Here is a 23,780-nt window from a genome sequence, read left to right as displayed (position 1 = left end):
GGTGTGGTGCGATATGGTGTGGTGTGGTTAGGTATGGTGTGGCGTGGTGAGGTATGGTGTGGTGTGGTGTGATGTGGTGAGGTTTGGTGTGGTATGGTGTGGTGAGATGTGGTGTGGTATGATGTAGTATGGTGAGGTATGGTGAGGTGTGGTGTGGTGTGGTATGGTGTGGTGAGGTGTGGTGTGGTATGGTGTAGTATGGTATGGTGTGGTGAGGTATGGCGTGGTGTGGTGTGGTGTGGTATGGCATGGTGTGGTGTGGTGTGGCCCTGACCTTCTCCATGGCGCAGTCCGGCAGAGCCCAGGGCACCAGCAGGCCCGAGCCCATCATGCCATTGTGATCGGAGCCGACGGCCAGCTTCCCGTTGACGCTGATGCCGGGGAAGAAGACCGGGGAGTAGCAGCTGGTGGCGCTGTGACAGCTGGGCCTCCGGTGGCTCCAGGGGACGATCAGGGAGTTGACCCGGCTCCTGTCCCCGCTGCGCTCATCGTCTGCCTCCTCCGAGCCCCTGTTCCGGGGACGGAAGCTGAAGAAGCTGACCTGGCTGGGCCTCCTAGTCCGGCATGACAGCGAGCGGGCCAGGAAGGGGTGCAGGTTCTACAGCACAGAATGGGAAGGGCCAGTAAATCAGCCCATCAGTCTCGCTGACATATAAATATTCTTCTTCTTATTATTATTATTTGCGAATTTTTGAATTTGCATTTGGGATTTGCATAACACCTAGGGCTGGGAATAAAGTGATCATCCATTCCACAGAAATTGAAGTATAATTGAATGGTCTATAAACAGGTTAGTAAGTCTGGGATAGTTTGTACAGACTGTTATATCAAGTCTTCACAAAACACTATTATTATTATTATTATTATTATTATTATTTACAAAGAAACAGACAAACAGGGCAAGAAGAAGTCTAGGCCATAACATCATAGAAGGCAATGCCATGTTTCAACTAATTTTATGAGAACTGGAAAAGTACTAGTTCAAGGAAATGGGACCAGTGTGATTGAAGTTACTGATTGTTCCTGAATTATGCAAGCATGTTCAGGCAACTCATTTTGGGAGTGTCAATGTGCCAAAACAAGAGATAAATAATCAAACAAATTCAAAAGTAGATTTACAAATGTGGTTAAGGAAACATGTACAAATTACAGATATGGAACTGTTGGTGTAGAGCTGTTGGTGTTGGCATAGAACTGTTGATGTTGGTGTACGTCAGTGAGGTACTGTGTTCACCTCTTTCGAGTGTAAGCATGCATAGAGATTTTACCCTGGGCTCATCCACTACATCTAACTTTGCCTTCTCCCGTGCTTCTTCTTCAGCCCCCTCGGACTGGGTCCTGGGAGCTTTCTTTCTCTTCTTCCGCTCTTTGGAGTCTTTTAGAGTGAATGGAAAAAGTATCGGCAGCATCACAGAGTCTGTCTCCTGGGCCTTTTGAGACATGGCCTGAGAAAAGCATGAAGATGGAGATCGGAGGGAAAAAACACAAGCAATTACTTTCTGCTTGAAAAGATCTAAAAGCTTTGCTCTACAGTAAAAAAAGAGCTTTCACAGCATGTTTATTTTAAGAATCAAATGAAGAGGTCTTTGTGATATTGTAGATCTTTCAGTCAGCCAATCAATCAGTCAATAATTCAATCAATCAAACAGTCAAGCCAACCAACTAGCTAAGATCAGTGTATTCTGAGTCATTCCATCTTGTCACCTGTGTTAATTTTTCAGGCATTAAAAATCTGCTGAATATGTGCATAACTCCAAAAGGAACAGTCTAGAATGGTTTATAACATCAAACACTGGTCCTATAGTCTAGACATGCTTGCAAAAAATACCTTAGAGAGGTGAATTAATACCTGCTGTTCCTTTAGAGAGGTGCACTGATACCTGCTGTTCATTTAGAGAAGTGCACTGCTACCTGCTGTTCCTTTAGAGAGTTCCACTAATACCTGCTGTTCCTTTAGGGAGGTACACTGATACCTGCTGTTCCTTTAGACAGATGCACTGATACCTGCTGTTCCTTAAGAGAAGTGCACTAATACCTGCTGTTCCTTTAGACAGATGCACTGATACCTGCTGTTCCTTTAGAGAGGTGCACTAATACCTGCTGTTCCTTTAGAGAGGTGCACTGATACCTGCTGTTCCTTTAGAGAGGTGCACTGATACATGCTGTTCCTTTACAGAGGTTTATTGATCCCTGCTGTTCCTTTAGAGAGGTGCACTTATACCTGCTGTTCCTTTAGACAGGTGCACTGATACCTGCTGTTCCTTTAGAGAGGTGCACTAATACCTGCTGTTCCTTTAGAGAGGTGCACTTATACCTGCTGTTCCTTTAGAGGGGTGCACTTATACCTGCTGTTCCTTTGGAGAGGTGCACTGATACCTGCTGTTCCTTTAGAGAGGTGCACTGATACCTGCTGTTCCTTTCGTAAGTGCTCCATGGCGAGCTGGAACTCCTGCTCTTTCTGCCAGGCCTCAGCGATGGTGGCCTGGTTCTGCTCCTCGTACGCCATGGCGACCACGGCCAGGATCAGGTTGACCAGGTAGAATGACCCCAGGAAGATCACCAGGACAAAGAAGATCATGTAGGTCTTCCCTGCCGACCGGAGTGTCTGACATTGCCAGGCAAGCAAATTATGTAATATCATGGCACAACAAAGTTGACAGTTGACACAACAATGACATTGCATTGGTCAGTTCCGCTGCCGTCAGCCTATTGGTTAATATAATGCCATCATTCTACTGGTTCGTTCCATTTGCACATTTACAACAGGCAACAACCAACAACATCCATCCTGTCCTTTACCTCTACCTCAGCCTATGTTACAGCCTATTAAAAACACAGAATGCTATTAGACTTCAATGACCAAAAAATCAAATTAAGTAAGCATGACCTAAACTGTTATGGGTTGCACTTTTATTGAGGACAGAGAGTCCAGGGCACTTTGCCTGGCTTGGATTATTGAAACAAATGATTCATAGAAATCATTTTAGTTAACATGTTTGCCCACAGCAATAATTGTTTAAAGTCCATGTATAATTTTCTGGAGATTAATAATATAGGAAGTAAGGGAATACAAAGCACTTCAAATCAATAAGCCATTCCAAGGCTCACTTACACAACAAATGGCTTAGTATGTGGAATCAAATGCTTTCCTTGTTTTTATTATTCAACAAAGGACAACCATAGATGCTAATGATGAAACTGTACCTGTTGATAGAGGTTCTCCCAGCAGTCCTGTGTCATGAGACGGAACAAAGCCAGGAAAGCCCATCCAAAGCTGTCAAAACTAGTGTAACCATAATTAGGGTTCCTTCCTGCTTTCAGACACACAAATCCATCGGGACACTTCCTGCAAAACAAGTCAGAGGGTATTGTTTTAAAATAAAAGAAAGCTGCAAATCAACAAGACGTTCTGCAGATTCTGTTGAATCCCAGTGAGCTTCGTCCTTGACAGTACAATGAATAAAAGTGAGTATGATTTGTTTTTGATTTGGCTTCTTTCTTTCTGAATAGTTTTGTTAATTGTTGTGATTACTTCTAACATTGCTGTTTGACACATTTGAAATGTAAAATAAAAGTAAAAACATATTTGAGGTAGGACTGAATTTTGACCACAAACACACACACACACACACACACACACACACAAATCTATCCATTAAACAAAATTAATATATCATCAATCAAATATATAATCAATTCATCAATTGGTCTATAAGTAAACTCAATCACATTGTCCATCGGATGGATAAGTGAATGTGTTGAACAATAGCATTTACATGTCCTCACTAAATCACATTCAGTTAACTGGGCATGTGTGTGTGTGTGCGTGTGTGTGTGTGTGTGGGCGGGGGGGATCACTTCAAATCCCAACAGCCCCCAGGAAAGCAATAAACTATATTGGAGCCAAAGGGATTATGGGAAGCAGGTGGACATCAAAGCTGAGGTTCAGATTTCCAAGTTGTTGTCTCTGTGTTGCTCACAAGCGAGGGGGTGTCCAGTACAGACGCTAGTCCACTAGCTGACAGACCTGCAGTATCTCACAGCTACAAAAGCACAATACACTACAACTTAAAGAACATTGAACTTTCATTTTTTTATTATACTAAAAATCTTCAGGGATGCATTTTACTATCTGATTCTACATTCGCTTTTTAATTGCATTTTACATGATAGAGCTATGCTTTTGTGCATTTTTCATTTGACAATTTTATCGGTAAGAAATAATGATAATATGTTTAATGGTTTTAAGGTCCACAACCCCTTTGCCATGTTAAAAATGATTTAATCTAGCTAGATATCTTTGGAGTAGTTGTAAGTATAGAAAGGAAATCCTGTCAATTTAACAGAATTGAGTAAAAAGGAGTTGTGTAAAGTACGTATTTCTTCCCAAAATGAATAAGCTCATGAAAATCGCAACATGATTGAGATGATGGTCAGTTTAAAACTAGCAGTTTTTTACCTCCTCTCTCTCTTTGTGACCCCCAAAAGAGCACTGCTCTGTGTGGTATAATTTAGAAATGGCTCAGCCTAGCTGGCTGTGTTAACACCATTCTGTGAGCAACTAAAGATCTCACCAGGTCTTCCAAATCTGGATAAGAGGAAAGCTGGGAATTGCTTCTAATACAAATCAGAAACCTCTTTATCTGAACATGCATTTCAGCTCAAAAGAGAGAGAAGCTGTGCTGGGTTAACCCCAATGGTGCTTTGCGAGACTAACACATTTAACCACAAATTGTACTTTTCTCTGGTTCGTAGATCTCTGAAGATTAGAAAAATTAATTTAAACCCACCATGCTCCATAGTATTCCAATTGGCCATTTTTGTAAGAAAAAATTATTAAACCTCATTTGTATTTTGAGTGTACTGTGTTTCAAGGGAGGTTGATTATGGTACACAGTGGTACATTATGCACATGCGATACAATAATCCATAATTAACAACAATAATCCATAATTACCAACAATTTCAGCAGGAATCACACTATGCCCACACATATGAAATGTACTGATAGTGGAAAAAGTTGTGTTCACAAAACGATAAAGATTAAGTCCCACGGGCAAAATAAAATCCATTTTATTTCAAAAGAGGAAAAAGCAGGTAAATCACAGGAAAGCACCTGTGTCCACACTGTAAAAGTGTTAAAATCAGTCTAACAGAAAAACACATTTCACAGTAATGCGTATAGAATTGTTCACTTTAAACCCCGGTGGGATAGAAAGTTCACAGTGCATGGCGAAATCGACACACCCGATGCACGTTGGCCCAATAGCTCTGTGGCCTCTACCACCTCTGCATCGTATTTCCTTTTCCATTTGGATGATGAGACAGCCCAGCTTCATTCATAAAGGGCAGATTACATGAAACAAGGCTTTGTAGAGTGAAGGTGGATCACAGCCCACAGTGTTTGAACACCCTATATGGATTTATCAGTGACAATGACCAGGCCCTGGCATAGAGACAAAGATGCAATCAGCTCCATATTCAAAGCAGAGCCCATCTCCATGTTAGCAAAGCGCTAGGCCACTCACTCACTGCTCACTATCCCACCCAGGGCAACCGCACTGAGACCTGCCCCAGACAGGGGCAGTTCGCTCTACAGAGTCTATCCTGAGAATCCACATTTTATTTACATGCTGCTAGAAAACCACAATGTGATATATTCTATGTACACATGACACGTGTACAGTTTAATTCATCCAATTCAAAGATGAACACAGTTTGTTTCTGGCACATGGACCTGTTTGTGTTGAAAGAGGACACCAAACAATACATCATGGTAATGTGATTGGATGATTCAGACCGAAGCACTACCATAATCATGATATGTTTGGCTCTTTGACCATGGCTGTCTTAAATGGGCACTTCACCACAGCCAAGCAATCCATCTTAGTTAAATGAGCATCATAAAAGGAAAATGTCTGGTACTAGTAGTCCACTGTAAAATGTTCTGCAGAAAATCAACTTTTCTAGAAGTACGTTAAAATCTTATAAAATTTTTTAGAGTCAAATTAACTGCCAGAGATTTAATACTGATAATTCTACAGTGTAGACATGTGATTGCCATTGGTTATATGGTGTTCTACCTTTTGTATATTCTTCAGCACAAAAGCAAACAAAATATTCATCCTCGGTCAAAATCTAAAGTGATTTTATAACTGCACCAGGTTCTAACTTGTGGCAGAGTAGCAGCATTTTTAAAAGTTAAGTTTGAAATATGAACTCCTTTTGACCTCAAGTCAGAATGGGGAGTTGTGGGTCATATCATCACTTGAATTCGATGTGGCTATCTTAAACTACAGAACCTGCTTTTAACTGCTCGATACCATGAGAGCAGAAGGAGCAGGTTTGATGGTACTAGTAAGTGCTCTGTAATTGTGCTTTTACAATGTCTAAATCTTCAGTTTAATGGCGTGGTCAGTACTGTCCAGTGGCTCAAATCGATCGCAAGAGTTAAAGCAGCTTCAGTTAAATGTTGCAATGTTAAGTCTTTGCAGGCATCCTTGTCCATGTTAATGTACTTAGCTCACATTTTTAGACACTTTATCCATTAACACAGCTGGATATTAACAGAAAGAAGCAGGGTTCATCTCAACGGGAACAGCAGCTGTGCTCCACCGTGGACTCACACTCACAAACTTTGGTCAGAAAGCCGCTCTCCCTTAGCACAACGTTGCTCAGATAGTTTGTATTTTTTTTTAAAACAGACCTCTTTGTGTTGGAAACACAGCTCAAATGAAACACGGCTCAGATGACACGTGTGACCTCTTTGAGGACCTGGGTTTGACGCTGACACGTCAGCGAGTGGGGCCTCCCAGAAGCCGCGTACGCGTTCTTAGGTGCAGAGAGCCGGCCCGTGTGAGGCAGGCTTCAAAGCGCAGCCAGGTGGGGTGTCTCCCGCACCCCGACCCAGCAGGGCTTTACTCAGGTGCCCCAGGTGAGCAGAGGGCGCAGGCTGCCAGACAGATCAGAGAGAAAGCAGATGGGCTCATCTCCTCTGGACTGGGCCAGCTGCACGGTCAACAACTGCACAAAGCACTGAGGGTTCTTCAGGAAGAAGACGAAAACATAAATCTGACTAGCACAGCAAAAATAACTACAATAATCAAAAAAATTATTATTATTATTATTATTATTATTATTATTATTATTATTAAGAAAAAAAAGAAGAAGAAGATGACGATGACAATAAAATATTAATTGCAGATCACTTTCCAGTGTTTGATTCCATGTTACTTCTGTATGGTTAATCCCACCTATGCCTGTATACAGTAATTCTAATTTGCTAGATTGTACAATATGGAACTCTCACTTACAGGACATGGTAGGTTAAGGGCCATAAAAATTAATATTATTCAGTGAGCTAATAGAAGGAAAAACAAGGTTGCCGTGACGATAGAAATAGGCTACTTAAAATTTCTATAGCAACAGTATCCAGGAGCCTGTTGCCAGTGGAGATTGTTTCTTGGTACATCTCTGGAGTACTCCAGAGGTCTCTCTCTCTCTCTCTCTCTCTCTCTCTCTCTCTCTCACTCTTTTCTCTCTCTCTCTCTCTCTCTCTCTCTCTCTCTCTTTCTCTCTAATACTGTAGCAATGTAACTAAAATATATATCTTTAATGTGTGAACATTTAATCACTTTGACCTCTACTTTGGAAAACTGTGTGTTCAGTCATGTGCTCCATTTGCAGTCATGTATACCTACTTTACTCAATCACACACCACTGCCAGTATGTCTGTCCCATTGCATGGCTAGCTTAAAATATTGATATTTAAGCAATTACAAAAGCTATATTTTAATTGACTTACAGTTTGGCTGACATTCAAAGCAGTGATAAATTGTGAATTAATTTTAAAGTGGAGAAAAAAAGAGAAAAAAAATCCATGTCATTATGTCATCTACATTTAGGCATTAATCAGATTATTTATTTCAGATTATTCACTGTAATTCAAATCTTAACACCCAAGACTACCTTGTAAAAAAATACTTTGCAATGACTTCATTTAACAACTAAAAATCTTACAAAAATTAAATAAGCAAATAAGCCTATAGAAATTAAATATATATTTATTTAGGATTTCGTCTAATCTAAAATTTAGAGGTTTCTGCTCCAGGATAGTATACATTATGCCTGGGGATTAATAATTGTATACAGTAATATTTCCCTGTTTGAATCATCTAGTCCTATATGCACAGAGAATGCCACCGACAGCTGTAGTTCAGGCCAAAAACAAAGGGACTTAAACAGGTACTTGCAAATTTAGATATTTTCACAAACACAAATTGTGTCAAAACAAAGTCTATTTCATATGGCTCTAAAAGCTTTCAAAATGAAGGGAAAAAACAGAGTGGGGAAAGAGGCAGAAAGAGAAAATAAAGTAATGAGAGATAGATGAGTAGAAGAGAGGGGGCAGACAGAAAGAAAGAGAGTAGATGGACACAGTCAGATAGACAGAGACAGACGAAGGCAGGCAATAATCCGTATGTGCTCCGTTTGGGTCAGGGCAGCCATTAACAGACCCATTAGGGGGAAGCAAAGGAGCTTTAAAAGGGATAAAATGTGACCAAAGGCGGGAATCTCTCTCGGTGAAACAGAGCTGCTGTTTAAAAAAAATGGACAAGGGCCACTTTTCGGGAAGTGTTGTGGGGTGTGGAGGGGGAGTGGGGGGGGGGGGGGGGGGGGGGAAGGGGGGGGGGTCGTCTTGGGTAGATATCCGTGCAGGAATGTTTTGCACGGTGAATTTCCCTGCTTCGTTTACAGACATGCTTACAATAAAGAACAGAGAGGAGAAAAAGATCACACACTCCGTTTGCTCACTTGTTTGTTTTATTCTGGAGTCTATTTGGCTGCGGTACACTTTTCATCCATCTGCTCAGCATATGTCCACACTGAGCCTGAGCTCAGCTCTGTGCTGGTGTAGATTTCATATTGCCAGGCCGGATGTTTTCCCGAAACTTAAAATGAAAGGGAAGGGCGGCACCCCACCTGGAATTCTGGGTACAAGAGTACTGCCCTGATCCCAGTAGCATCATGGCTCCAGCCCATAATACCACACCATATCTGATGCCTTGTGTTCCAGGCCATCTCTGACAGTGGCCTGCACCGGTTCATCTTGTCGAGTCGATTGTCTTTAACATGGTAAATCTACTGGGCCAACAGGCAGCCGACACCTGTCAGTCATCTGTAGCCTTCATCATGTGGAGAGGGGGGAGGGGTCAGGGACATGGATCAGACCGCCGCATGTACAATACAGAAACACGTTGGCTGTCAAATCATCCAATCTTGTGATGTGACACATGCGCAGCATTCCGCGAAAGCTTTGTCAATGCTCGGTATGTTCTGTTGCCATGGTGGTTTAGGGCTAGGCTCACTGTAGGTGACTGGACTGAAAGGATGCTGGGTGATTGCCCAATAGGAGCACTATAACCTGAATTGCCCCAGTAAATATCCAGCCCTATAAGGTAATGATATGTAAAATGTAAGCTAAAGGTCACTTGAGATAAAGACTGCTGCCTAGTAAATAAATAATGTTGATAATGCTATTGCTAAAAGTCAGGAACGAGGTCAAATGCATTACTGCGAATGAAATGTCTCTAATTTAGATAAACTAGGACTAAATATGACAATGCTGTTTTCCTGAAAAGTGTAACTTCTTAAGCTCTCTAGGAAGCTGGTGAATTAACTGGATTTCTCTTTTTATACTGCATGTCACATACCAACCCACAAACACACACACATACACACTCATGCACACACAAGCACATGGACACACACACATGCACAGACACACGAGACACCCCACACCCCACAATAATACACACCCCCACCCATTCACACACACACTCCCCCCTCCCCACACACACACAAACATGTAAGATTTTTTCAATGAGCATGGAGTTCAGTTGGTTTTTATCATATAAAATGCTGTTAATGGGCAATGCATTATCTTCTTATCACATGGTGACACAGGCAGATAAATGGCTGCTCCTCTCAGATTCAATTCATGCAGATGTAACGGTGAAAATTCTAAACCTAGGACATACACCTTAAATAATACCTCAGGGTATTCTCAGATGAGCTGATTATGCCCAACAATTATCACCTAATCAGGGTATTCTCTGATCAGTTGTTTATACTGAACAATTATGTAATCAGGGTTTTTTTCTGAACACATTTCTGTATGTAGTTGTAAAATTGTAAATCTAATGAATATGTTCTGGATATAGAGTACTCTACAGAGTAATGTACATTGTTTTCCATGGATAAAAACACGTAATGCTTTAATTGATAATCCCCCTAACAACCATTTGAGCGAAAAATAGCATATTTTGTATATGGGTTTGTGTGTGTGTGTGTGTGTGTGTATCTTGCCTGTCAGTGGGTGGGTGTGTACACGCCCTGTTACTGCCAACCTCACAGTGTTTTTTACATTGGGAACAGTCCCGAGAATAGACCCAAACGCAGGATTACATTCCTTGAGGCAGAGAATTATTATCTGTGTTTGAATAGCCAAATGGTGTCACGGACCATCTTTGAAAATGATAACTGCCATCCCAAAATGGGCAGTGCTGCAGGCTGTTAGCAAGCTGCCAGCTCCTAGTTGGAGGCTGTGAATGAGCAGCAGCAGTGATTAACAAGACACGCATTATGTACATATTATGTAAATATTCTGTGAGTGGTTACCTTCCTGGTTCATGGAAATGTTACAAGTGAGTCAGAGCTTCAGGAAGCAATATTCCAGCATATACTGTAATACAGTTTTCCTGTTTTTGATCAGCTGTCTACAGAAACATACATCAGTTGTTAGGAGCCTGTGATGTTTGTTAGGATGTTGCTCAGTTTGGTTGATCTTAGATAACCAAATATACAGTACCTGGTTGTAAATAAATTAGCTAGATTACACTGTTCAGCTGTACAAACTCCTCAATATGAAATAATTAATTAAGAATACATTTCCTACATCAAACCAGTAAGTCAGCTTGCTCGTGCCTACTTTCCAAGTTCTCAAATCAACTGTCCCAGTCAATCTAACCATACAGGAAAATATATAGGTTTTGCCATGCTTCACAGTAGAGGAATGTTTAGGTTGCAGGGCACACAAGCGCATAATCAGAGGAGATATTAAAAAATCAACCCACTCACCCTGAATCGTTTCCATATCCGCATATTAAGGCATCCTTTGCTCCTTCAATCTTGTAAACATTTTCTGTAAAAAAGGAAATAAAAAAACAGGGAAATGTTTATATTATACTGTACTTTCCATTAGTAGCTGACGTTACTCTCACCACTAAAGTTTAAGCACTAAACATTATATTGTTTTTACATATCTGAATATACTCTGAGGTACATTTGAATAAGGGGAGACGTACAGATAATTAGTTTTCTCATTTAGATGGGCAGACACATTTTTATGAATGCTCCACTTAAAAGAAGACCAAAAAGCACATGGTTGTGGGGACTGATAGAATCCAACAGAGGACAGCAGATCATCCACCAACACCTCCTACAGTTTGTTTTTCTGGAAGTATTGTAATGAGAAAAAAGAACATCTCCTCCCCTGCCCACCCCCTTCCACCAGCGATGCCATCCCAGGCCTACCTTCAGAGTTGTTGTACTCTTCCAAGGACTTCCAGGTCCTGTTATTGCAGACGAAGGTGTCGTTGGGGTTGTACGTGGCGTTGACGCAGTGGCTCGAGGTGCGGACGCACTTCTGCCGCAGCAGCCCCATGAAGAGCTGCAGGCCGATGAGGGCGAACACGCTGAGGCAGAACACCGTCAGGATCATCACGTCCGCCAGCTTCTTCACCGACTGGATCAGAGCCCCCACGATGGTCTTCAGGCCTGTCCCGGGAACAGGGCGTACGCCTCAGCCGCTAACATCTCCTGCCCAGCTCACACAAACATACAACAACAAAGTGCACCTCTTCTCTAAGCAATCAACTTCAATGTCACTTCAAGGCCTGGGCTGAATGACATCTTAATAACAAAATTCAGCTGCCATTCGATGATGAATTTGTGGACCCTGGATGGTGGGTAGGGGTGTATACAAGATTAATTTCCCCCACCTCCTATTTTTTTTAATTGTGTTTATTTGCAATATATTCAGAAGCAGTTGTGTATCCATGTAAGTTAATAGTTGGATGAGATTTTAAATATCTTTATTGTGTACACATGTGCAATGCTGGCTTTATCATCAAACAGGCCTTTCTACTCTCTGGGGAAATAGTGTATGTACTGCTTTGATGGAGGTGGAGGTGGAAAATCCAGGTTCAGAAAGTAAAAGTCCTCCCCAGTATTTTGTAACAATTTTTTTGATTTTGCTATTTAGCACAATTCTCCAGCCAGGAGGTAAAACTAATTAGCAAAATTAAATTAGTGAGTTCTGGTGTGGAAGAAACACATGGTAGGACTATGACCCTTGGACTTTCCACCTCTGCTTTGATTCTCCCCTGAATCTGAAAATAATCAATTAATCAATCTTGAATTTCTATGGCAAAATAGAGAAGAATCAAACCTTAGATCTTAAGATGAAAGCATTTCTGAAATTAAATGACCAACCTGAAAAATGCTTCCTTGATTACTATGCCCTTGCAATTCAACAAATTGTATATTTTAGACATTTAATAATTTTTCTTGATGTGTATTACAGTAACTTCAGAGGTGAATTGTGGTGTGCCAAGAAGTAGCCTAATGCAAGATATGTGCATGGCAGGAATGTGTTAAAAGGAAAATGATCTTCACAGTGAATTTCACCACATATGACAATTACAAAAGCCCAGATTCAATTTAAACCCAAAGAGCTTTTCCTTGCCTTCCTAAGAGCTAAATTGATGTTGTATAGCTAGCCATTAAAGATCAGGACGAAGCTAATTGTGTCTAGTTTGATTCCGGGCCAAAGACAACAGCAGCAAAACACAACAAACTGAATATGAGACACCAAAAAGAAAGACAGACTGAAAATGTTCAACAAATAAACTGCCTGATTATCTTAATAATATACCACATACATTCACTGACATTAGGTGTTGGCAATAACTGAATTCAGTGTTCTTCAGGCTTATTACTCCTGAACATTTACCATTTTTATTTGGAAAGGCTCTCTGACAGATGTTGTGGGAATGAAGACGACTACGTTAAATACTTTAACTAAAAAAAAAAAAACTATGCCATACTCCAAATCTCCAAAAAACAGATGTGTTTAGGCACGGATTCAATCTAACCATTTGCCATTTGTCCTTAAATGTAAACAATTTGAAAATGGATTTATTAATTACATATATGTTTTAGTTAAGTGGACGGAGAGCACTATAAGCAATACAAAAGAGTAAATTGTCACTTGATCGTTTGAATTAGGGACAAATCTAACTGTAGTCAGATTGAATCTGATCGTGGAGAAAAGATCATTTGAATAGAAAAGAAACTCCTCCTATTTGTCAACATCTGATGTCAGTTATGTGATCATTTACCATGCAACAGCTGATAATTCTCTATCTAACCATGCCTATTAGATGTTAAACACTAAGGTTGAATGAGACCTGTTTAATGAAGTAACGAAGCATCAGACAAAACCAAACCAGGGATCATTTCAAATCCTTTCCTGTCACTGTGAATTTTTGAGAAATGTGCCTTTTAATATTCACTTGCGCTTAATTTTTCTTAAGTAAAACAAGGAAATATGGCACACATTGCAAAATATTTAGAAATGACAATCATTAGCAAGGGATTTTTTAAACGTGTGTAAATATGGAGGATATAGTCTTACAGAAATCTAATATGAACCAGTGCATCGTATTACTTTTATCTAAAATGATTAAATAAATTATTGATGGTGGCTTATTCAGAGTGAAATAAATACTGCCATCTCTGTGTGCGTGTATGTGTGTATGCGCGTGCGTGTGCACGCGTGTGAATTCATTGTACGTTCTCCAGTAATACCATGGGCACAGCTGTGCAGTGTTATATGCATTTGTATATAATATCTACATTTAGAAACTGTTACGTCACTTGCAGATCTCATTTCTAACACCTTTTCACATTTCCAATAGTAAAACAAATAGGTTTGCCTCCGTGATGGAGACAAGGAAATGGCAGGTGTGTCTGTGTTCTCTTCAAGGAACAGCCTTAGTGTTTAACTCCCTTCTCACCTGGAATGACTGAGATAGTTTTCAGTGCTCGAAGAACTCTGAACGTTCTTAACGCTGAGACATTGCCAAGGTCCACAAACTCAGTTACATATCTGCAATAAGCGAAAGTCACACATCCAATGATAGTACACCAACAACCAGGCAAACATCATGACTCCACTGGGGTTGGGTGGGGTCATCAATTCAGGGAGTAACAGATGGTGGCGGCGGCGGGATCGGGGGGGGGGGGGGGGGGAGGCTAGGGGAACAGAGGGGGATGAAATGAGTTCGACCATACAACAGCCACAAATGCAACCTGCCTCTCAAAAGAGGAAGTCCTTACCTGGAATTACTGAAATAGTTTTCAGTGCTCTGAGGACCCTGAATGTTCGAAGGGCTGAAAGACTGCCTAGTTTTAAAAAGTCGGTTACATACCTGCAGGATCAGATTAAAGTTATTTGGAAGAACACCACAATTAGAATACAGCCAAGAACAGAGCTCATTTTGAAAATAAACTCCCTCAGAAGAGTAACGAAACAAATTGGTTGGCAGCAGAGTTCAGCATTTATTTTTCTCTGTGTTTGTTGACTAAACCAATGGGGGAAAATAAACAAACTGCAGACCTGAAGACGTGTATGTTCTAGAATACATTGTTTCATCTGCTGCTTTAATTAAGAGAAAAGAGGGAACCATTTCATTCCACATGTGCAAAATGACTTAATAAAAAGTAGTAATGAGGACAAATTGGCTCTGGCCATTACCCTGATTGAATAGGAGAGGATAATTTGCACATTCAAAAACAAGTACTGCCTGCCTTCTCGGAAGCTACGACAGTAACAAGGATTTGGGCGGCATTAAAAAAGGAAAGCTATTATGCAGGTTATTAATACTACAATGAACTGAATTTCTTTTTTTTTTTCTCTTTCGCTGTCCTTCACTCACTCATTCAATCAATGACTGAATACACAAATCCCCCCTAGTGCTATGACAATGCAATTCACCACTAGATGGCATGGACAAGGAGAAAGGCCACAGTAGTCCTTCCTGCTTAAGGATGCCTGTCATTTCTCAGATTTTCTTTGTAATATAGGCACAATATTGTGCTGCTGTCTTGTGATAGTATCCTGATAAAATCATATTAAAATAAAACGGAAGAAACTGCACTGAAGATCACCTCACTCATTTCATTTTCAGACCGTACTGCTGGTGCAAAGATTGTTGGTCATTTGTCCAATTTCAGTTTGATCCAGCCTCAGCAGTTAATCACAGCAACCAATAACCTCTGAGCTGTAACTGTGGACAGACTGGTCTTCAATCTGAATCTTTGTAAATACTAACCAGCAAAAATGATAACTCTCTGCAAGAAAAAGTAACGAAAGCCTACCAGTCACATATAATAATCAAATCATATAGAACACACAAGTAGAATAAGTGAGTCCTTAAATAATTGCCATTTCCTCTTACCACAGATTCGCTTAAATAAAAATAAAAAAATAAAAAAACATTGACAGCATTAAAGACAGAATTCAACCTGACATAACAAATTAACACTTTGGTTGCATTTGAAAATGTACTTTAGGAAATAAAGGTTGCTGCTTGAACTGCCATTGATATGGAGAAGAAGAGGCAGATTATGTCTTTTAAAATTCATATAATGTGAAAGATTGAATTGATTTCAGAGCATTAGCCTTTTTAACCAAAACATTTGTGAAGTTATTTGACACGGATTACATCCCTGGCCCCTCCTATCCTCACCTGAGGAATTTAAGACATTTTTGTGTGTGTAATGTGTTGTTATATATTTACCTGAATATGCAACTACTGATATCCAAAGAAACAAATATCCTGTTAGGACATGTCGAATCAAAGAAACGCAGCAAGCTTTCTTTCCTGTGACATTTTGTTTTTGTTAGACAGAGACAGGAATTCACAGACTTCTGAAAGGGCAGGACACTAAATGAGATCTGAAAGCCATTATGTAGGGGGGGTGGGGGTGGGGGCAAATGAAATCAAATAGTGTCACTTTGTGTGTTTTCAGGTTAGGGTGAGGCTAGAAGGAAGGTGTGGAACAGCCAGGCACGGCCCCGTTTTTTAAACACAGCTAAACTCAGGCCTGATAGGATGGTCACAGAAATGTCCGGAGCTGAGAATGGCTGATGCCACGCCCTGCATTTGATGACTTTGGAATTTATCTATATAATTCATTTCACATTCAGTTCTGATGTGTCTGTACTGTATGGCCATCCACTCAAACAGAGTTTAATTCAGTTTTAACTGTGATTTCTTTTTTTGGACGTTCTTCTCAATGGGCAGAAACTGGAGAGCACTCAAAAAGCATTTCCGCACTTCAACCACGCACATCACCTTTCGAGTGCCACAGGTCTCTCATAAATGCACAGCTAATTTATTAGGAGCTTAACTAACGGTGTTGTCCAGAAAAGGCCTTGATTTTCATTACTGCCTATGAAGGCTTCATTTGCTTAAAACTGATTTATAAAACACAGAGTAGCACAGATTCATGCATTTATATGCAACTTTTCCCCTCACCTGCTATTATTTACGTTTGTTTATTTTTGCATATATTTCTTAATTGTCTCTCTAATGAAATGTTTGGGAAACGAGGCAGAGGCTGGCTTATGAGTGCGTTCCGGGCTGAGGACTTACGCCATGACTATCACGCTGAAGTCCAACCAGTTCCAAGGGTCTCGCAGAAAGGTGAAGGGTCCCACGCAAAATCCTCGCGCCAGAATTTTAATCACTGACTCAAAAGTGTAAATGCCTGTGAAGGTGTACCTGAGCAGAACGTTTAGGGAAAGGGAGGGGCGTGGTCAAAAGCATTAGTGGCGAATGGAAAAGAGTCGGCAACCGATCACATCCATCCCCCTTGGTCTCCGCATGCCTCCCCCTACCTCCCCGTCCCTCCCCTCCAATCAAACACACATGGCAACAACAGGAAAACAGTGGTGGCAAGTAAGCATGTGTATTAATCAGCCTCAGAAGAATGAATGGCAGGCAAGTTTTCAAATACAATTACGCCTCAATGAGTTGGTGGCCATCAAGCCAATGGACCTCAATCCAGCAAGTCCCCTCTGTCATGTCCAAAATTGTACTTTTGCAAAGTCGATGAAGACTGTGATGAAGAATGGAGCATTCAGAATGGCATGGCCATTTCCCCTCCTCCTCTTATTGTGACTCCAGTTTTGTGATTTGTAACAATGTTTTCAAGTCATACCTCTCAACCCTGTCAGTGAACAAACGTTTAATTTGGTTAAAGCAATTAAAGAGGTGTTGTTACAGTTTTTTTACCTAGGTTTCTCATAATTTTCTTAGTCTATTACTTATCACTTTTCTTAGCAATTACATAATTTCATTATTCTAAGGAGAAAGATGTGTTGTTTTCAGATTCAGTCTAAGCATAATATGCTCTGTTTTAATAAGCATTTTCCTGGCAACGTCATGGCTGTGCTGAATGAAAAACATTTTTTTTTTTTTTTTTTTTAAACATTCTCAACTCAGCTGCTAAAGCATGTTAGAAAATGTGGTACTAAATCGGGACACCAGTGTACGGTTATACGGTTTGCGGCTGGCTTGGTTCTGAGTATAAGCAGCTTGTCTTCCAGAAAATTTGCACCAGGAGTTGAGAGGTATGAGCTGCTCGGTGATGATTCAGGGGACTTCAGTGCATGCTGCGTGCCAATGAACGAACCTCCCTCCACGCCAAACAACCAAACAACCATTTTCTAATGCCTGCTGATAGCAAACAGCTATCATAAGGTTGATATCTCTCTTCATTAAAGGTTTGAATAGACAGCCTGTTCTCCCTTTGACTGAAGAGGAAAGGACCTAAGCAGAGAGCCCTGTAGAGTGACTGGAGACTGGGGATCCCACGGGTTCTGCAGGAACAGAACCAATGGGCGCAGGCGTGGGACAAAGTTACAACGATGGCAGTGGAGTGGGTATTAAAACAGGAGAAAGTGGGGTCATGCAGTACCATTTCAACCCTGCAGGGGGATTTTGCTCCCATGGGTAGCGAGCGTGCTACAAATGTACTCTCCTGGGGGTAGGATTAGGCTGCCAGTGAAAAAGAATGAGCCATTTTTAATTATGCAACTCATGAGAGTCTGCTTGTAAAAACGATCCGGAGTTCCATTCCTGCTGATCTAACGTCATAAAACAAACCGCAAACACAACTGATTCATTGGCGTGTTTTTATTCCTATGACAAAAAAGATGTGTCTGATGCAGACACAGCTGTGCTAGCCAGATTCTCAGGAGTAGGTAAACTTATATTTCATAACTGCAACCCCAATAAAATATTTTGTGAGAGAATGCAGGCCAGGTTAAAAAAAAAATATATATATATATATATGTATATATTTTAGGCAAATGCAAGACAGGTAACAATAAATATGTTACAGGAACGGCTGGTGTTCTGACATTTCATCCTACCTATTGAGTTGTCCCAGGGGTATTGCGCATACACACATCACAATTATGTAAGTTCTTCTATTTTTCATGTTTAGCACTCCTGCTACCTGCAAAGCTTTTCAATTGCATGCTTTTCATCATTTGTGTGCTTTTATTTAACCTTTTTTCATCTGTGATGTTAATTCAACCTTTTTTAAAATGTAACATTCGAAACCAGCTTACTGTTATCAGTATTGTTATTGTTATCAAAATCAGCAAACGTTGATTGTAGTCAGCTAACACATCGATAAGTTCAAGCATGCACTTTAAGGCATATTTTAAGGTGCAGTATGTAAAGTAAGTTTATTTTAAGAACATTTTTGTTCACATTTGGTTAAATGTCCTTCACGTCAGGACAGATATCATTAAATTAAAAGATCTAAAGGTTTTCCAATTTCACTGTGCTTGAATCTTAACAGCCAGTTAGGACAGCCTGTGCGGAATTTTTTATATTTTTATAATTCTCACTGACTGAAAAGAGGAATTCAGGAATAAGGTGCTATCCTATTATTATGCATTTTCAATGGTTCCTCAGAAATAACATCTCTGCCTGTGCAGTCAGTTCCAAAGGCTCACTTCAGTTTTCTAATGTAACTACAGATTGTCCCCTGAATTCTATGATGGAGTGGTGCTGGGATGTCGTTCATGACATCAAATGATAGGCCTACTACTTGAATAACAATTTTAGACTGAAGGGAACTTTGACAAGGTGGACCCTATAAAGTTTCATAAGCACACTAATATAGGATACTTTCTTTCGTTAGACTGACGTTACATTCGTTAGACATTCAGATCAAGAAAGCCTAGACATAAATAGTCGCTACGTGTGGCGTATAAAGATTTTAAATGTAAAATTGACAAGCAAAATGTATGATACACCCGTTTTAGCTCCACCATTGAAGTTAGGTGAAGATGGCGAGGAACATAATTTATAGACTTACAGGGCCTATCTGTTTCAAGAAAAAGGGCAGCACAATCTTGCTGTTTTTGGCACTTTTATGTATTTCCTGGAGTCAAGTTGTTTGAATTGATATTTCCTATATCAATAAAACACCAAGGGTAGGATTTTCTGATAGGGCCAATTAGGTACTTCATGGAGACAAGTTGTTTGAATTGATATGTCCTATATCAATAAAACACCAGTGCTAGGATGTTCTGATAGGGGCAATTAGGCCATTAGGCTGCCAACTGTTTGAGAGGAAATATGTCACTGTTAATGATATTTGTATAAAACATAGATGGCAGTTAATGTTGGATGCAAATTGCCTTGCGGTCAAGATAGTTGTGATTAGGGGAAAGGAATAGCCTTTGGCTCTTTGGCTACGTAGTCTCGGGCAAACCCAGAACGTTTTTGAGATTGTTGTTGGATGAATGAATTAAAATAATAATGTAATTAGCTTAGAAGCATGTTCTGATACGGTACGAAGGCCTACCGACTTTTTTGGCTAAAGTAGCACAGTTTATTTGTGGTCGTAGCCTATCTTCCTATAGGGTAGCAAAGATCGATAGACATTACATTACAGGCATTTAGCAGACGCTCTTATCCAGAGCGACTTGCACAACTTTTTACTTAACATGACTATAAATTTGCGCAACCAGTAGGACATTTCGAACAAGGTAGGACAGTTCAGTGGGTAGGACAAATTGACAGAACACCGGAAATGTTGTGCATGGAGGGAGCGTGGAAAAACAGTCCTGTACAGGGCTCTACATGAGACTTGGCTTTAATGCACGTACATTTCTCCACATTACCATTACGGGTCCTCTTTGTTTCAAAAAATCCCTTTAATGAAAATTTCTGAAGGCGTAAGTGACACAATCATGGTTTCATTCCAATGTGGCATACCAAGTGCAAGTGTAGCCTAATAGCTGAAATATGTGCTTTGTACACTGAGACCGTTAACTTACTTGCCAACTGAAGTTCGTAAGGTAACAAACACCTGGCACAGCATTACGTTAGGACAAATAAGCACAGTTCATGAAGTCAATACAGCTGAAAAGACTTGGGTCATTGCAAATAAGAGGAAGTGAAAGAGCATACAGGATCTGCTGTATAGCCTGGCTAAGCACCGTGTTAAGAGATGTGAAAAGGCATACTTACTCGACATACTTGGCCCATTGCGCCGGGTCAGACATGGCCATGAAACAACAGTTGGTCAATATAGTGCACATTATAAAGAGGCTGAACAAGGTAGAGTTGCGTTAAGGAAATTATTGGCAGGTTTCTTACATGATAATGATCATCACTAAAGTCAATGAAAGGAAACAACAACTGAATGCAGAAAATAAATGGGAAATGGGAAAAGTGAGTGAGCCAGAAAAATAAATCTGACACTCAAGTCTGTGTTCATATCCATCACTTAAAACCTAAACATAACCAAATATAGGAGGCAACAACCTCCTATATTTGAAAATTGTCTGTGTACTCTAATGCAAATTCAGCTATACCGGAACACAGCTGTGGATGGTGTTCTGTTTCCATTAGCTGGGGATTATATGGAAGAGTATATAAAAACTGGCAAGGCCTGTAAACTGAACAAATGAAAATCAGTTACAGTGGGTTTCAGCTAGAATTTCTTAACTTTGCCCTGCCAATATATACAAGTGTTAGTTTCATTCTATTAGAATATGAAGCTAGTTAATTTCAGTTATTCTACATCTGCATTTGTAAAATCACATTACATACAAATGACTGGGTGGCAGTTTAGTATTGCGGTTGAGGAAGTGGGTTAGCAAGGTTAGCATTCAAGGTTGTAGCTGGGGTGCTGGCTTCGTACTAGTTACGAGGTGCCCCCATTACTTTGGTAAATATCCAGCTGCATAAACGAATTGTATGTAAAAATCATGTATGGTGTGAAAGTCAGTCTAGATAAGAGCATCTGGGAAATGGCTAAAATGTAATGTGATGACTACTTTGATACAGTTTGGGCTAACAATGTGGTCTGGCACACTTGAGATGACAGAATAACTTTAATGTACATATGGAAGATAGCAATAATGTGAATTTATAGCGATCCAAAACTGCTATTATTAATGTTCATGTTCAAACCATAATATGTTTGACTTTTCCTTTTATACATTCAATACACTTGGCTTGGCAGTGGACTGTTGAAGTAAACAGAGTTAAATCTGACTCACCCACATCTAAAACAATCCTACTTTGGCCGAAATAACATGTCTATTATGCCTTCTTTTGGAAAGAGCAGCTGCAATTTACTTGTTATGTAAGTCATTACAGCTAACTTTTACATTCAGAATAATTGATCTGGTAGAAGGGCTCTTATGTAAGGTCTAGCTCTTTGAGACTAGGAGATGTACATTCCAAAATAACAATCACTATTAAGACACGATTATCACGGCTTGAGTTTCAAAGGCACTGAGTCTTTTTGATATATTTAGAGCTGCTTTTAATGTTCTACCGGCTGCTCCCCCTATGTGAATACAACTTACTAAAGTGAGTCATGATTTTTTTTTTTAACTACTGCCTTTATCATGGGCTGAAATCCATCCAGTATCAATCTGGAAAGGGGGAAATAATGCATGCAGAATAGCAGAAAGCCTATATCAAGGCCTCTGCACTTTGTTCCTGTATTAGAATGATTTTGTGAAAAATTAAATGTTAATCGAAGAATTTTCCTTCAGAATATTTCTTTTTTTTTTTTAACAGGGGAACTTCTCAGTTATGATTTATAGGACAGTTTTAGTATTTTTGAATGCAGTCCCTATTTTCGGATAGTCTGGGATGATCATGAATAGGAGAGACCATAATTTCACTGATTGCTGCAGAATTGAGTTAGATACCCCATTGCTGCTTTGACATAGCTCCCATAGGAATACACTGGGGCAATTTTCCCCATTTTCATTTCATGATTTTTGAAGATTACAAAAATCTGTCATGTCTCTAAGACAGGAACAGATATTATTAATGCGCTAGCCATTTCATGAATATCCTTAATGTTCCATGCCTTCAGTTTGTCTTTGTCATCACACACAAACATATAGAAAAGCAAAGCAGTTGATATTTATTTTATAGGTAATTCTGTTTGCTACCTTTGAAGCAACATTTGTAACTGAACATCAGGCAAACACAGGAGGAAAGATCAGCACCATGTGAGATTCAAACCAGTTCAAACAAAATAAAATTGCTGAAAGATGTTGGACAATTGTGACCAGCACAATAATATAAGCAAGCAAATAACGTGAATATTGTATATGTCTATCATATGCCCGGCTACTCCTGATTGTAACTGTTTACCTGCAAGCGTGATTTTAGCATGATCACTATCAAAGGACATTTACTATAAGAACAAAAATAAATTGTTGAATACACACACACACACACGCACAAACACACCCACACACACACACACACACACACACACACACACACTAATTAACTGCCAAAATGTCCTTGTGTGAGTTTAACTGTGTGCTTTCTAGGAATTTAGATAGCACTTTCTTGGAAAAACCTCTATTACAAAGTAAGTACTGTCTAATTGCTTAGGAAGTACATAATTATACTCAGGCTGTAACCAAGACAAATCTTTGATAATTACAAGATAGTCACTTTAATTTATATGTAATTGGGATGGTGTTTATACAGTATTCCAGTTTTATTTTCCTAGTATTTACCTATGTTTAACAGTGATAATTACCCAATTATGTGCCACATAATTTACCTGGCAAATGCCTAGTACATAAAAGACTGTAAAAGGAAACATTACCTGCTTTTCTGTCTGTCCGATTTTTTCTGAGAGCCAAACTGAGTGTCATCAGTCCCCATATTAATAGGGCACCGATCACATTTTTTTTAAATCTTTGATCTAATTTCTTTGCGGAGATTAAGAGAGGGATATCAGCGGATTGTGTGTGATGACAGGGCAAACGTCACAAAGGCTTTGAGGCTTTGTAAAAACTCAACTATTTAACAAGGGAGATTCATACAGTAAAATAATCAATCCTATGCAACTTGTGTCTTATTTGATTATCATGTATTGTTCATATTTACAGTCAGCTGTGAATGTGAAATTCACTTTTCTTTGCCTGATAATTATTTGACAGACTAATAGCATGTTGCTTAAATATGTTGTGAAGACTCATTTCCTCTACTTCCATATAAACACGTACTGGGAAGATGCTTATTTAGTAATAACCACTTATTTTGTGCTGAAGTTTTGGAATATTGGGAACTATT

General features: G+C 39.8%; 1 protein-coding gene across 6 annotated transcripts in view; it reads right to left on the bottom strand.

Annotated features, from left to right (window-relative positions):
• Positions 1-23,780, bottom strand: part of LOC118234714 (sodium channel protein type 4 subunit alpha-like) — an 86,690-nt gene that overhangs the window by 42,729 nt on the left and 20,181 nt on the right. The window contains exons 2-11 of one of the 6 annotated variants that reach the window (XM_035431494.1): positions 20,688-20,777; positions 20,495-20,526; positions 16,785-16,913; positions 14,142-14,233; positions 11,596-11,838; positions 11,140-11,203; positions 3,205-3,346; positions 2,408-2,605; positions 1,269-1,445; positions 275-598 (exon numbers count right to left, since the gene is read on the bottom strand). In XM_035431494.1, coding sequence (XP_035287385.1) covers positions 275-598; positions 1,269-1,445; positions 2,408-2,605; positions 3,205-3,346; positions 11,140-11,203; positions 11,596-11,838; positions 14,142-14,233; positions 16,785-16,913; positions 20,495-20,526; positions 20,688-20,705 — 1,419 coding nt within the window. In that variant the 5' untranslated portion in view covers positions 20,706-20,777. Of the gene's footprint in view, positions 1-274; positions 599-1,268; positions 1,446-2,407; positions 2,606-3,204; positions 3,347-11,139; positions 11,204-11,595; positions 11,839-14,141; positions 14,234-14,463; positions 14,556-16,784; positions 16,914-18,111; positions 18,192-20,494; positions 20,527-20,687; positions 20,778-23,780 lie in introns of those variants that run through there. The other 5 variants (XM_035431495.1, XM_035431492.1, XM_035431491.1 and 2 more) reach the window with 5 other exon arrangements.

This window comes from Anguilla anguilla, chromosome 8, assembly GCF_013347855.1.
Source record: "Anguilla anguilla isolate fAngAng1 chromosome 8, fAngAng1.pri, whole genome shotgun sequence".
Lineage (NCBI taxonomy): Eukaryota > Metazoa > Chordata > Actinopteri > Anguilliformes > Anguillidae > Anguilla > Anguilla anguilla.
The sequence above is the reverse complement of the archived record's forward strand: the minus strand, read 5'-3'. Positions and strand labels throughout refer to the sequence as shown.